The sequence below is a fragment of the Panicum virgatum genome, chromosome 1N, assembly GCF_016808335.1.
Source record: "Panicum virgatum strain AP13 chromosome 1N, P.virgatum_v5, whole genome shotgun sequence".
In the NCBI taxonomy this organism is placed as follows: domain Eukaryota; kingdom Viridiplantae; phylum Streptophyta; class Magnoliopsida; order Poales; family Poaceae; genus Panicum; species Panicum virgatum.
In genome coordinates this window covers 13,266,958-13,281,688 of record NC_053145.1, presented here as the reverse complement: position 1 = coordinate 13,281,688, position 14,731 = coordinate 13,266,958, and the positions used below count along the sequence as shown (strand labels likewise).

At 42.4% G+C, this 14,731-nt stretch overlaps 2 protein-coding genes across 2 annotated transcripts; one reads left to right on the top strand and one right to left on the bottom strand.

Moving 5' to 3' along the window:
• Positions 1 to 1,703: 1,703 nt before the first annotated feature.
• On the top strand, positions 1,704 to 5,672 carry LOC120655223. The gene is made up of 15 exons (XM_039932971.1): positions 1,704 to 1,830; positions 2,247 to 2,341; positions 2,428 to 2,541; positions 2,642 to 2,746; positions 2,831 to 2,902; positions 3,122 to 3,234; positions 3,335 to 3,466; positions 3,555 to 3,623; positions 3,718 to 3,805; positions 3,925 to 3,996; positions 4,068 to 4,168; positions 4,321 to 4,438; positions 4,521 to 4,580; positions 4,991 to 5,101; positions 5,376 to 5,672. Exons 1-15 carry the CDS (start codon positions 1,728 to 1,730, stop codon positions 5,481 to 5,483), a joined length of 1,461 nt encoding a protein of 486 aa, XP_039788905.1. The 5' UTR covers positions 1,704 to 1,727; the 3' UTR covers positions 5,484 to 5,672.
• Positions 5,673 to 7,322: 1,650 nt separating this feature from the next.
• On the bottom strand, positions 7,323 to 13,186 carry LOC120653319. Its single transcript, XM_039931081.1, has 6 exons — positions 13,153 to 13,186; positions 12,933 to 13,015; positions 10,111 to 10,537; positions 9,920 to 10,025; positions 8,696 to 8,790; positions 7,323 to 7,643 (listed from the first exon to the last, which is right to left on the bottom strand). Exons 1-6 carry the CDS (start codon positions 13,184 to 13,186, stop codon positions 7,525 to 7,527), a joined length of 864 nt encoding a protein of 287 aa, XP_039787015.1. The 3' UTR covers positions 7,323 to 7,524.
• Positions 13,187 to 14,731: the final 1,545 nt, after the last annotated feature.

Genomic DNA, 14,731 nt, shown 5'->3' with positions numbered 1-14,731 from the left:
TCATTAAATGAGAAATTTTACTGCCAACATAATAGAAATTGAGTCTTAAACAAGAATAAAAATAGAAATTATTTTAAACTAATGCTTCTCCACAAGTTTTGGTGATATTTTTTAGTGCAGGGAATATTTAAAAGAAAACAAGCCATTACCCACTCAAAAACATGCCAAAGAATTTCCAAGGGCCGTGGAATCATAATGAGGATGACATGAGAAGTCAATCCACAAAAGATCGTGTCAATCCAAGGAAAAAGTTCACCGGCCGGCCTAGCCCCTAGGCCGGCTAGTCTATGTTTTTCTCCGATCGGGCCAATTTTTCTCTAGTGTGCTTCTCCCGTCGCCTAGACAATATTCCAATGCTGAAGGGAGAATTTGGAAACCAACAACAAGCATTCTAGAAGATGGGCTCAATTGGGCCTAAACTTGACGGTTACTAAAATTCTTAATATTTACTTAATATCTATTTATCATCTCTAGTGATAAGTAATTAGCATTGTTGATAGAAGTTGGATGGAGTCGTTTGACTTTTTTTCCTCGAATGAGATGTTACAATATTTGGAGAGAATATTTTTAGAATCTGTATCAATCCTGTTCAAGCAACTAAACACAGGAACAATCCAGATTATGTATCATCTCATGCAGGATCAAACTCATCCAGGCAACCAAACATACCTTGCTGGCTTCACGATTTGTACTTCTTGTACAATTCATGTACGTGTACAAAGATCAAAAGAAGCCCCTGGCAGCAACGTGCTAGGAAAGGCGATCTGCAAGATTCGATGCACTTAAAATTTTCTAATCTTGTACCTTGATTTCTATGCGATGTATCCATATGACGAGGAATAATGCATGGCTTAATCACGATGATAGAGCTGCCGGCTTGATTGCTTGCTTGCGTAATTCGTGATCCATGCACCGAGAACACCAGCTTCTTGTTTGCGCTGTTGTTCCGTCGATTTGGCGAGTACCTCGGGCAGGTTGACTCATCGAGTTCTTCTGGGACCAGCGGCTCAGCGAGAGCGTTCAGCTTCCGTAGATGGTCGATCCTCGCAAGTAGATCAAATCAATATTAGAAATTGATCTAACATCAAAAAATTGACGAACTCACCTGAAATCAGAGATCGAGAGACGATCGTGCTGATAACATGTTGTAATACGGAGATTCTGAGTAGCATCGCATTGCCGACGAGGAAAAATAATGTAGGGTAAAGCTTCTCTTTATTATTCAGAATAAACTGATGTTTTACAATATTAAGGTGCTCTACTATTTATATCCGCGGAGGCCCTCATATTCTTAGAAAGAGTCGGAATATTTAGTACAGTGTCCACATGGATTAGGAATTTAGGACTAGTACCTTTCTTTTTCTTGTCCAACTCTGTATTATACTCCCTATATTCAAAAATAGTTGTCATCCTAACTTTTTACCAAGTTTATTGATTATTCTTTGAATCTGGACATATCATCTATCCAGATTCATTAAACATTTTATAAATCTGAATAAAAAATATTTCTAGAATAACAAAGAAAAACTTGGACGGAGAGTAACATTCGTGACCCTTCGCCTCCGTTGGCAGAATCGATTCCGGGACTCCCCGCCACGCAACGTGACACCATCTCTTGCCTGGAGTCCACGCCTCGAAAACGATTCCAGTCCCCGTCCGTCCTCTTATATATACGACCCCGGGGCGCAAATGGAAGCGGACGGGCATCGACGGCTTTGGCGGCGGCGATGGGTAAAGAGGATATGGAGGAGGAGGTGGTAAGGCTGGAGCGGGAGTCCGTCATCCCCGTCCTCAAGCCCGAACTCATCGGGAAGCTCGCCCAGCTCATCGGTACTCCCATCTCCAGCGCCGCGTGATTCTTGGTTGGCCCTTAGGAAAGAGAAGAACATCGCCGCCACACCCCCCCCCCCCTCCCCCCGTCTCCTTTTCCTTTTGGTCTGCAATTCTTGGAGCAGTGATGTTGTTGTGGCTGATTTTCAGCTGATGCTTTGCATGGGCTAATGCTAATACCAATTTCTTTCAGCTGATGCTTTGCATGGGCTAATGCTAATACCAATTTCAGTTATCTGCCAATTTTTAATATTTCTCTTGGAGTGAACAATTAATGTACATTTTACTTTTTTTATATATAATGTAAAGTTCGTTTAGTTTTCTCTGGCTTTGAAATTAAGTTCTTTGGAATTGAAATTGTGTGAATTTTAATATGTGATTCAATAGTGCACAAACACTCTGCATTTCATCTGCAGAGCGTGAGAACGACCGTGCCGAGTTCGAAAAGTTATGTAGGAGGATGGAGTACACTATACGAGCTTGGTATTTTCTGCAATTCGAGGATATGATGGTACTTCTTATCTCTTCTTTTACTCATTTATTACAACAGTCCGTATTCTCAAGTTTATTTATCTAACTGATGGCACTGCAATGCAGCAATTGTACGTCTTTTTTGATCCTGTAAATGGAGAGACAATTCTGAAGCAGCGGAACATGACGACAGACGAGATAGAAACTCGTGAGATTGGTTTCCTAACAAACCTTTTCAAGGTTCCCCCGCTATGTGTTCCTTGTCATACTAATCAGTTTGATTTACATGATAATGATAATACTATCTCTATTCCCCCATAAAAAATCGTGTCTTAAGTAGATGATGGAAAAGAGTAGCTTCAAATTGTTATCTGACCAAGAGTATGAGGTAGCACGGTCTGGTCAGTATCTTTTGAACCTTCCCATCGAAGTTGATGAATCCAAGGTATGAAGTCACTTTTTTAAATTATTTTATGACGTATCCTGACATTCAATCTACATTTTTAACTAGCTATCTGAACAATTATAGGTAGACCAAGATTTGTGGAAAAGGTACTTTAGAGAACACCCACAAGATAATCTACCAGCTTTGGCTGACAAGGTATTTGTCATTTCCTGTAGCTCGTTCTGCATATGTAACTGTACTTTTGTTACACCGATGAATCATGAACATTGTTTCACATGTAAATAAATTAAGAAGATGAAAGAAACTATCATGACAAATCAAACTATCACTTTCCTTTTCTTTTACTTTTTATATTTTTTAATTCTGCATAGAGTTAAATATTTTATTTTTTTCACGTCATATACATCTTTGCAGTATATCATATTCCGGCGGGGCATTGGAGAAGACCAGACAACTGACTATTTCTTCAAGAAGAAAGTGGATGTGATCGTATCTCGAGTATGGAGGTTGTTGCTCAGAGTCACAAGGTGCGCTAGAATCTCAGTATCAACTGCATGTCAGTAGATAAACTGAATGGTTTTCGCTTTGGTAATGCATCATAACAATGCAATGCTATTTTAATACTAGGATTGATAGATTATTCTCAAAGAAACAAGCAATGTCAAAAAAGGACACCAAGAAGACTGATGAAGTTTATGAAGATGTAGAAGAACAAAGCATCCCTGTTAAGCGCATTCGCCTAGATCAAATGGAGTTAAGGTTGTAGATTTCAGCTTGCCTTCACTGGAATTTCAGTTACTAAAGTTTAGTTTACTTTGAAATGTGGCATATTCCTTTTCTATGGCAGTATAAAAAATCTACTAGGAAAAATGACAATTCAAGAGCCTACGTTTGAAAGGATGATTGTTGTATATAGGTTGGTAATTCTCTTCAATTGTGTCTATTAGACTTTCAATCGTGAAACAATATTTGGTATCTTATAGTTGCTTATTTTGATCATAACACTGCAGGAGGGCAAGTACAAAAATTAAGCCTGATCGAGGAATATTTGTAAAGCACTTCAAGCACATTCCAATGGCCGATATGGAGTTACTTCTGGTAATATACGCGGATTACTGGAAATATAATTCCCATGTGCCATTATCAGATTTTGTTTTTCTTGGGCCGGTTCTGTTTATTCTCCTACCAATTATCTGACATTATTATTTGTATTATAGCAAGAGAAAAAGAATCCTAGTTTAACACCAATGGATCGGGTCAAGTTTCTTATTTCTGCTATTATTGGCGTGGTATGTCTTTGAAACTTTATATATTAAACAAGGTTTCTTCTTCAACCATCTGACTGATGTTTTCCTTTCAGGTCACTCTAATAAGTTCTCTTGCAATACCAAAGGCTGACATATGGGTCGTTGTAGCTATCTTGTCTGGTGTGATTGTTTACTGTGCAAAGATATACTTCATGTAAGTGATCTCAGTTATAATTCTAGAAGAAGAGTTTGTTTGGTTTGCACGTCATTAGATAACTATCACTAATGTACATAAATTTAAGCATCTGATGGACTAGTACAGTTTTCAAACATGGTGTGATATGAAATTGTTCTCTTTCCAAACAGATTCCGAGCAAATATAGCCACTTACCAAAATTTAATCGCAAAGTCAATGAATGATAATCAACTTGACAGTGGGAAAGGAACACTACTTCACTTGTGCGATGATGTGATCCAGCAAGAAGTATGCAACCATCACTAAGTCCTTATTGCTAAATTTAACCTGACTTGTTTGTGCCAGTGATGTGTCTTAAACTTAATTCTAGGTGAAGGAGGTTATCCTATCCTACTATATTCTGATGGAGCAAGGGAAGGCTACTGTACAGGTAATCTATCCACATGCTGTCTATGTTCCAGAAATATCAGTGGTTTCCAGTGTTGCTGCTAGTGACATTTCTGCCGCATATTACGCAAGTATTTATTTTGTCTTGCTCTAAATTTTGCTTCTATATATATTTTTCATGCCCATGCAAATGTACTTTTTGTGTGGGATGCCGAATAAATTACTCTCCATTTGCATCTGAATTGTTCTGTGGTATCACAGTTTGGATCATGTTACTAGGGACTATATCTTACAGCCTACGTATACTAGAATTACAGTTGCCATTCAGGAAACTTTCACCATCGTAGAAGGCATCTTACTTTGGCCCTTAACGAATGCGTAATAAGGTTTTTGAAAGGATATGTTTCCAGGACTCTTGACCTGATTTTCTGATTTCCCTGTATGTGCACCCAGGATATTGATTTACGTTGCGAACAGCTTATCAAAGAAGAATTTGGTGTGGAGTGCAACTTTGATGTTGTTGATGCTGTCAGAAAGCTAGAAAAGCTTGGTATTGTTTCTCGAGTAAGTTCCTTGTCAATTCATGAAAACTCCAATGCGTCAAACAGAACTGAAAAAGAAAAAGGTACCATAGCATGTCTACTGGATTATTTTATGAGTAGCATCAAAGCCGATTTATGCAAATCTAAGGGAATTAGACATGTTTGGACCACCGTTGTATGTGTGGTCTTTAAGCGATGAATGTTCTTATGATCTACTGGGAACCTGTCCAGTTCAAATTTCTAAACCTTTTTCCTTTCCAAAGTTTGTGCTTCTTACAACACTGTTAACCTTTCAGGACTCGATTGGGAGGATCTTATGCGTTCCATATAAGCAAGCGAATGATACCATAGGTAGTACTACTGAAGAATTGGTGATGAAAGCTCAAGCCCCAACTGGCCCATAACACATCATATCAACTCGTTCATTAATTCTGAGAAGATTTCGCGCTTGCTCTTCGAAAAAGTTTTATTAGCAGTTTTCTGGTGTACCAATCTCAAATATTGGTCCTGTCATTCCTTTAATACGTTCATCTTTTTTCAGTGTATGATCACAGGGTCAACATGAATAAGAGAACTGATTGTGCCGTTTGTGATTGCTGGCTTCATTACATATTGTAGTTATCCAGCCAAGCGAAGGCGAAATATTGTTAAGGGCAAATACAACGGTGAGACGACCCCGTAGACATGCAGATTTTTTTTTTGCAAAAAAACCCCCACCGGCAAGCAATCAGTGAAGAGAGAGAACGGTGTCGTCGTCTCGTTCGTCGCCGGCTCCCTCGCGTGCTCCGACGCGAATCAACGACGAGCACCACCGCTGTACGACTCGCTGCGGCTCGTCGACGGAGGGGGCGGATCCGCTGCGCGCGTGGGGGAATCCGTTCGCGCCATCTCCCCCCTCCTCCCTTGATAAAATCTCTCCACGCGCAGCTTCTCTCCTACCTGTGACAGCCACCATATCGCGGCAACAAAAGAAGGAGGCGGCGGCGCGAGATCTGCTCAAGCAGAGGGCTCGTGCCCCCTCGCTACCCCTCTTTTCTTCACCCCCCCCCCCCCGGCCCCTGGCAGAGCAGCAATAGTAGGCGGGCAGGCGGCGCGGCCAAGAGCAGCAGCAGCAGCACTGGCGGATGGCGGGGGCGCCGTGGCGGCGGAGGCTGGAGTAGAGCTGGTGTTGCGGGCGAGGCTATTGGAGATGGCTGGGGGTCCTGGCTCGGATGCGGAGGCAGGCAGCGTGGTGGGAGGGGAGGAGGCGTTGGGGCAGGCGGAGGAAGGCAGCAGGAGTCGCCAGCGAGCCTCCGAGCTCTGCAGGAACTTCAGATGCAGGCAGCTGAGCTTCCCGAGTGCTAAAACTGTTTTTTTTTTTTTACTTTGGCACAGATTCGGTTGGTTCCACCTGAGTTTCATTCCAGTTCTTAGGGAAATTTATGCATTTTGAGGAATTAGGGAAATTTAAGCATTGAGAAGAGCATTGTGTTACTGTGTTAGTTCAGCCAAAAACATAAGTACATAATTTTTCCGAGAGCTTTCTAACTTTGGTCATTCTGCATCTATGTATATTACACATGCCAGAGTGGTTCTGATGAGTTTAGAAGACTTCACTGTCTCGTGCTCTTATGCTTTAAGTTGCAATGATGGGTGTAGTAGATTGTGGAATCGTTGAGTTATGTAGACAAAATTTGGGATTACGAAGAGAGTATGTTTATGTATGCAACAAAATGACTATAAAGATCAACTATATACTAGATCACCATGAGTTTGTGTGTCAAAGAATAAATTCATCATCTTGCAGACAGCCAAACAGACATACCATTGTACAAGCTAACTGCTCAGCTGTCTGTTTATGACAAAAAGACAGCAACCGTCTACACTGTTGTACTTGCCCAAATGTATTTAAAGCCGGATGAAGTACATATAAATATTGGAATTACCACCAAAGAAAAATGTTTCCTTGACAAGTACGCCATTGGTATGCTATAGAAGGAAATCTGGGATGACATTGATAAATTTGCAGAAACCTCTGATGATCCTACGATTCTTTTCATTCTCGTTTCAGTAGACTAAATCATTATTCAAAAATAAATTAGAGAGGTGGGAAACAAGAGAGGTGGCTGGCCCAAAATTGAGGTTGAGAGATCAGTCTTGAGTATGTTACTTGTAGCATACCGCCTCAAATTAATGAGTGGTTAGCTTAACAGGATCGATTATCGGGTGACACTTGGCAAAGCAAGCATCCGAAAGCACACACATGAGCATAAGTAATATAGAGTGCGAGTAATTTAGTTATTACAACTTAGTTTGGTACTTAGTTACATAAAAGAGTGCCAGTTCTGAAGTGACATTTTACAATACATAGAGGGTTCGAAATCCGATAACATATACGCGAGCGGAAGCGATAAACACTACGATACATATTTTACAGGAAATCATGTCCGGCCTGTAGACATGATTTCATTCATCTTGCTCTTGGCGGGGAGAGGAGGGAACCCACTCGATGGTCCATTCCTTGGGTGGCTCACCCTCCCACACCACTTTTCCACAACGACCACAAAACCCGTGGTCGGGAATACCTGCAAAAGATTTTAACAAAAAGCCCTGAACAACTAATACTCCGCAAGTCTTACAAGTCAAATTGGCCTTCTAAGACCGACTCCTAGCATGCAGGGGGCTGACCATGGTACAGGAATAATTTGCAGAAACATAGCACTAGAAGTTGGTCCTTGCTTTCAAATTTTAGCCAAATTAAAAAGGTTCTTGCATAAATGTAAATATTAGCACCTAGGCTATCTCATACATGGTTGCAATACAATATTTATAGTCTCAAAACAGCATATATATATGACATCATGTGCACTTCTTACTACGATGTGACACAGTGAACAAGCGGTACTCAATAACCGCGAGGGATGGTGATTTGAATCGATTTACACTTGCAGGGAAAACTCGAGATACACAATATACGCACACCCACACAGGGTCACGCGCGGCAACCTTTCACAAGAATTCCATAGAGCCGGGCCGATTTCCCCTCTCCCAGACACACGTCCTCCACGCGATACCCACGCTGGAGCCATCCATGATTAGCCCGTGTGCCCTCCCAGCTAGCACATACCCGTGAACCACCGTGACCATCTTCATCACCAAAAGAGAGGGGGATCACCGTCCAACACTACAGTATCGAGTTACGTCGGTTTACTAGTGCCCATATCACTAGCATGCACCCGGTACTGTTCGAACTTGCTCAACAGGGCCACAACGAACGGTCCTCAACCGACACGAACAGTGCTATGACGCACAAGGTCTGACCTTGCCACCGCAACCTACACATGCAATTCCCCGTCCGGTCTCATATTCATTAACATCATCAAGTGAGAGTAAAGGAACCCGAACCACTTATATTGAGCGGTCTCCATACCACTCGATTTTCTACCGAGGACTCGATATTAAGCATAGCAATTTCTACCGAGGGGCTGTACAAAACTAAACCCAACCCATAGGTACTTAGAGGCAAATGCATCTACGGTTTCATAAAACTCCTAAAACTTAAATGCACAATTCATGACGCCGAAACATGTGATAAAAGCGAAAATCTTTAAAAACGTGGGAGTGCACCGGGGCTTGCTTTGGGTCCGAGAATTGTTAGCACATTCAAAGATGTTAGAATCCGCAGCAAACTCTCCATTATGTCCTCCATGTCCTCTGTTCCGGCATCGTTTCCTAAAATGATGCAATGCAAATCAAGAATGAGATGTAAGGAAGACATAGGGCTTCGTCAGTGGAATGTACGCAATGACATGATGATGTGATGCTCAGAAAATACTTATCTATATTTTAATAACTTGGTGTGTAGTATTTCCTAACTTAACAAAAGAAAAAGATTGGTTGTATAAGAACCAGTGAGCAACAAAAGTAAAAAAAGGAAAACATGGCATGTGCTACAAAAATGCAATAGTATTAACATGAAAAGATGAGGGAATGATTAAAAAGCTGAAGTTTGGTATAAGGTTCTGTTTGTCATGCAAGTTAGGCTTTTCATAAAATAAATTCAAGTAACACTTAACTTCCTTTAGTGCTTAAGTGGTAATTAACAATATTATTACTTCAAAATTTGTTAACCTGATTCAGGAAGTCATAAAACCACATGGATTTTTCTGGTAAACAACAGCAATAGGAGGGACATTCTTGCAAAAAGTCAGCACATTTTCATGCAAGAATAAAATACTAAAAATGAAACATTGCAAAGCATGAAAATGCAATTTCTCCTAAAATCTGAGAAATTTAAATATGCAACTTGGCGAACAGTTCAGGAATGTTCTAAGATGCATGCCTACCAAATTTCATAATTTTTGCATGAATAGAAATGCATATATGTATTAATCTTTGTATTCATTCTCTGAATTTTGTACAAAAATGTACTGCTATTTCAAGAGTTCATGTGGCACCTCTGGGTAGATATACTCACCACGAACCCAACAAAATTGGTTTTACATTTTTCTGATTTTTCTACGGTTTGATAGCGATTTTTGAAGTTCAGCCAAAATCAGAGAAAAGAAAAAAAGGAAGGCGGACACTGTAGCAGTGCCATCGCCCATGGCGTGTGCGGCGGCGGCATGGCCGCGTTCCCGGCGAACGGCAGCGAGCTATGGGAAACGGAGGTGAGCACCCACGACCAGCGCGGGTTAGGGAGCACTACGCGCTAGCATGGTCACGTGCGCGCGCACCGGCGACATGTCGGCGCGCGGGAGGCGGCGGCGGCGCAACTTGGCGGCGCCGTTCCGGCGATGGGAGGCGGCGAACTGAAAAACGAGCGCGAGCACGAGCGTCCTGGAGACGAGGAGAGCCTCACTGTGGAGCTTGTTCACGTGGAGGAGGGCCGGAAGAGGGAGCTCGACATGGAGGTGGCGGGTTCCCGCTGACGGCGGCGGGGAAATCGGCTTTTCCGGCGATCTCGGCTGGGGAAGTAGAAGAATAAGAGGTCAGGGGTGTGCGTGCAGTAGTGGAGCAATCTCGTGCACGATTAATTGAAAAGTTGCTCACCGGGGAGGGAGTAATCGACGGTGGCGTTCGAGCTTCTCACCCGGCGGCCATGGAGAAAATTCGACCTCGATCTTGAGCCGGGGTGTGGGAGCTCGGGATTGGAGGTGGGGGAAGAGAAGAGGAGTCCTTGGCGCAGCCGCTGGTATCTTGGCTCGGCCGGGGAGGGTTTGTAGCAGCGGGGCGACGAGCTCGATCTCCGAGCGGCAATGGTGGTGGTGGTTGGCTGGGAGAAGAAAGAAAGGGGAGAGGAAGGAGAGGGAGCCGGCTGGGGGTGCGAGTGGATGAGGGCGAGGCTGAGCTCGGGCGCCAACTCTTGCAGGGGACAGGACGGTGGTGACGCCGGCCACAGCTGGGTTGGCAGCACAGTGAGGGAGAGGAGGAAGAAGATGACACGTGGGGGATTTTTTTTTCGGATTTTCCAAACGTGCTGCAATTAACTGACCAAAAGGGAACCTTCCAGAGGCCCAAAAAATCTGAAAAATTCAGGGATGGAAGTAAAACTATACAGGAACATTTTTCATTATTGGACCTTTTAAAAATTCGGCAACAGAATTTGAATTAAAAATCGGCCAATTCAAATCTAAGTCGAATGTTCCTCGATTTATTTGAGCTGTTTCCTCTTTTCCAAAAATTGTGGAAAATTCCTAAAAATTATACTTTGAGGTGTGTAACCCAAATAAGTTTTCAATTGGGCCCACTATTGTGCAAAAATGTGGAGTTCTAGTTCAAGCTCATATTTGTCCAAATTTGAATTCGAAGTTTTGGTTTGAAATTTTGAACATGATCACTTGAGCTTCCTCTGGTTTTGCACTAACAGCGCGTTTAGCAATGTGGTTAGGGTGGGGATGTTACAGCCCTCCCCCTTAAGAAAATCTCGTCCCGAGATTTACAAGAAGTTAGGGAAGGTAACGATGAAGGAAACGACACATCAAGAACGGCATAGAGTTTGAAGTGGCACGGATTTTCAATGAACATAGCTATGCTCATGTGGGGTCTAAGCCATGGAATAGTTATAGGTTTAGGGTAAGGTGATGACTAGCCCAACAGACGAGACTCCAAGCATAAAATTTCTCTTTCCGGTTGCGTACCTTGGAGGATACACCATCCGTTCAGAAGAAACTTATATTTGGATCCTCTCGCCAATTTCAATAGGGAAATGCATATTTCATATCACAATTATAGCTTGAGAAGCGCCTGAGCGAACTGGCACAATTCAAGATATATCGCAACATGAAAAACACGTCACCCATTTGATTTAGCATGCGGTTGGACTACAAGACAATGACTAGAGAAAAGGCATACGCAGGGCAGCATGGATAGGCAAGGTCATGGTGTATGTAATCGAAACAAGGTTGGATGAATTATTCGATGAAAAGTCACCAAGTTCAGCAGCTAGACCGAATTTGCCTTAACTGGCGGTCATCACGAAAAACAAAACTGAGAATTTCAGGAGCCGATTCAAGAAATTTGATGAACTAGAAAGTTGTAGATAACTCTCATAGCTTTCCAACGAGTACTAATTCACCTCAAACCGACAAGGGAATCAATAATTAAGGCCTGCGGAAGTTGACAGATAACGCGCAGAAATTCTGTTCAGGACAGAAACACCTCGACTGGAGGATTTGATTTTTGAGCAGGTTTACCGGTGGAATTTCGAAATAATTTGAATACAAAAGTTGTAGAGAATTTCATAACCTTTCCAGGGAGTACTCAAACTCGAAATTTGGATCAGAATTGTGGGATATTTGAATTTTCTAAGTGGACCGAAAGTTTCTGAAATTTCCAGAATTTGATTCGATTGAAGATGGTATTGAGAATTTATCGATCGATCGATCTTTGGAACTCTACTCGACTCGATTACAAGGAGCCATGATTTATGACCAAAGAACAGGGGGACATATTTATAAGTGGTTTTATTCAACTTTCCGTTTTCAATATCATTTGATTTGTGTTACTTATAGCGTAGAGATTTCATGCACGTATGCGAGTATGATGACATGATGATATGCAACAAGTTTTAATTAACCTAATCATTCGTTCCTCACAAAAAAAAGAAACAAAGCCATTATATCGGCATACATATTTCGGTGGCAAATTCGTCTCTCAACCGTGTTAGACTAACAAACGGTGTGACCTCTAATGTGATTAGTGTACCTGCAGAAGATTCACCAACAATAAAACGGCATGACATCAAATGACCCATGCTTCAACAAAAACAACAAAACGGCCATGTGATCAACGATCCATGCCTCCTCAGCAAAAACAACAAAATGGCCATGCGGTCAACGACCCATGCCTCCCACATATCTTACCTTTTTATCTCGACGACATCTCAGAAAAGAAAGAAAAACAATCATTTCAAGCAAGACTCTACCACCTGAATCTAACATCCTTATATAGGGCCGACTAAATCGTACCTCACCGTAAGCGTGGTTTTCGAAAACAACGCTCATTAGTGTGGTACTAACCCCAATTTAGCTCTGATGCCAGCTGTAGCATACCGCCTCAAATTAATGAGGGGTTAGCTTAACAGGATCAATTATCGGGTGACACTTGGCGAAGCAAGCATCCAAAAGCACACACATGAGCATAAGTAATATAGAGTGCGAGTAATTTAGTTATTACAACTTAGTTTGGTACTTAGTTACATAAAAGAGTGACAGTTCTGAAGTGACATTTTACAATACATAGAGGGTTCGAAATCCGATAACATAAACGCGACCGGAAGCGATAAACACTACGATACATATTTTACAGGAAATCGTGTCCGACCCGTAGACATGATTTCATTCATCTTGCTCTTGGCGGAGAGAGGAGGGAACCCACTCGATGGTCCATTCCTTGGGTGGCTCATCCTCCCACACCACTTTCCCACAACAACCACAAAACCCGTGGTCGGGAGTACCTGCAAAAGATTTCAACAAAAAGCCCAGAGCAACTAATACTCAACAAGTCTTACCCGTCAATTTGGCCTTCTAAGACCGATCCTAGCATGCAGGGGGCTGACTGTTGACGGTTGCTATTGTAACACAGATAAAGTACCAGTGGCAACTGGTGCCAAAGATAATTTACCCATGGTATCCGCAAGCGCACGGACACAATCGTTGTAGCATTTCACCCAGGAGTATTCCAAGGTATCGTTATTTATATTTAGCACATGGGAAGTCATGTGAGAATCTTACACCATTATTCATAGACATAATAGAGAGTCTAAAGACCAGTACTCAGACAGGGGTAAGTTCCAAGGGTATAAAGAGTAGTGTGATCAAACATGCATTCAGGTATATGAGTTGTCTCTATACTAGCAGGGCACAAGGTACTATCGGGGTTAAAGACAAGAATGCTATACTCCTACTGTACTAATATTTATGACTATCTAATGCACACCTATACAGCTAGACAGAGATCATGCTTAGAGGAAAGTAAGATGCACCCAGGTACAGAGGAGCACGGGCTTTGGCCTGACATAGCAGTCATTTCCCGCCAAGAGCCCTACGCGCGTGGCCGGACGTGGGGGACTCCGAAGGATGGGAGAGCTGTCACTCATCTCCCACCTACCCCTTATGTGGTGGCGAACCACCACTGCTACTCCGTGGGACAAGCCGCATTTGACACTACCAAAGGGTCTAAGCACCACACTCATACCATTCGATAGAACCCCAAACTATTCTTGCTATAGAAGGAGCAACCATAAGGCATGCCAAACTCGTACCGTGGCATAGAACAGTTCTAAGCATAATTCGTCTAGTATATAAGCATACACCAGAGCTGGACCATATGCATACGCATAAACAAGAATAACATGAATAGAATATGGAACATGGATCGAGAATGATAATCATAATATTAGAATAATCCATAAGAACGATACAAGAGTCGAACGAAGAACGAGTAAGAACAATACCCGATCCTCCGATGAACTCGAAGAACTAGAGCTAGCTATTCTAGCCTTTTCCCTACAGCCCTTGGCCTACTCGTTCAGAGAACAACTACTAGAGAGGTGGAATGCTTCTGTGTTTGGATGATTTGAGTGGGAGGTGGAGGCCTCTATTTATAGCCCAGGGAGGTGTCGCAGAAATGGTATCCCCATGGTAGAAATGATAACCTCCTTGGTGCCAATTGATCACCGACATCGGGAACTGCCTTAGACTCCTGCCATCTAGCACATGGTCAAAGTGGGACCCAGGGGGCCACCACTAGGGGTCGGGCGACCCCCCAGGTCGGCCGACCTGGTGTGGGCTCCCTTAGAGTCCCTGCTTCGTGGGCTGGCTGGCATGCCAGCTCACTTGCCTCCTGGATATGTTTTGATAAATATTTATTTATTCTTTTGGGCTTTTCTCCACTCTTGGCCTTGGTAGAATTTCTCTATTTTGCACTTGGTCATTTATTATTGATATATTCCTCTCTTTAGTAGATAATTCACCTGCAACCAAATATTCCAAGGACATCTGGAAAGGCATTATTCTGAAATATAAACTATGGAAGGAATGGTTATTTCTCCTTTATTCCCGAGATAGTTGACGGTAAAATATCTACAATAACAACCGTCAACACTGACCATGGTACAGGAATAATTTGCAGAAATATAGCACTAGAAGTTGGTCCTTGCTTTCAGATTTTA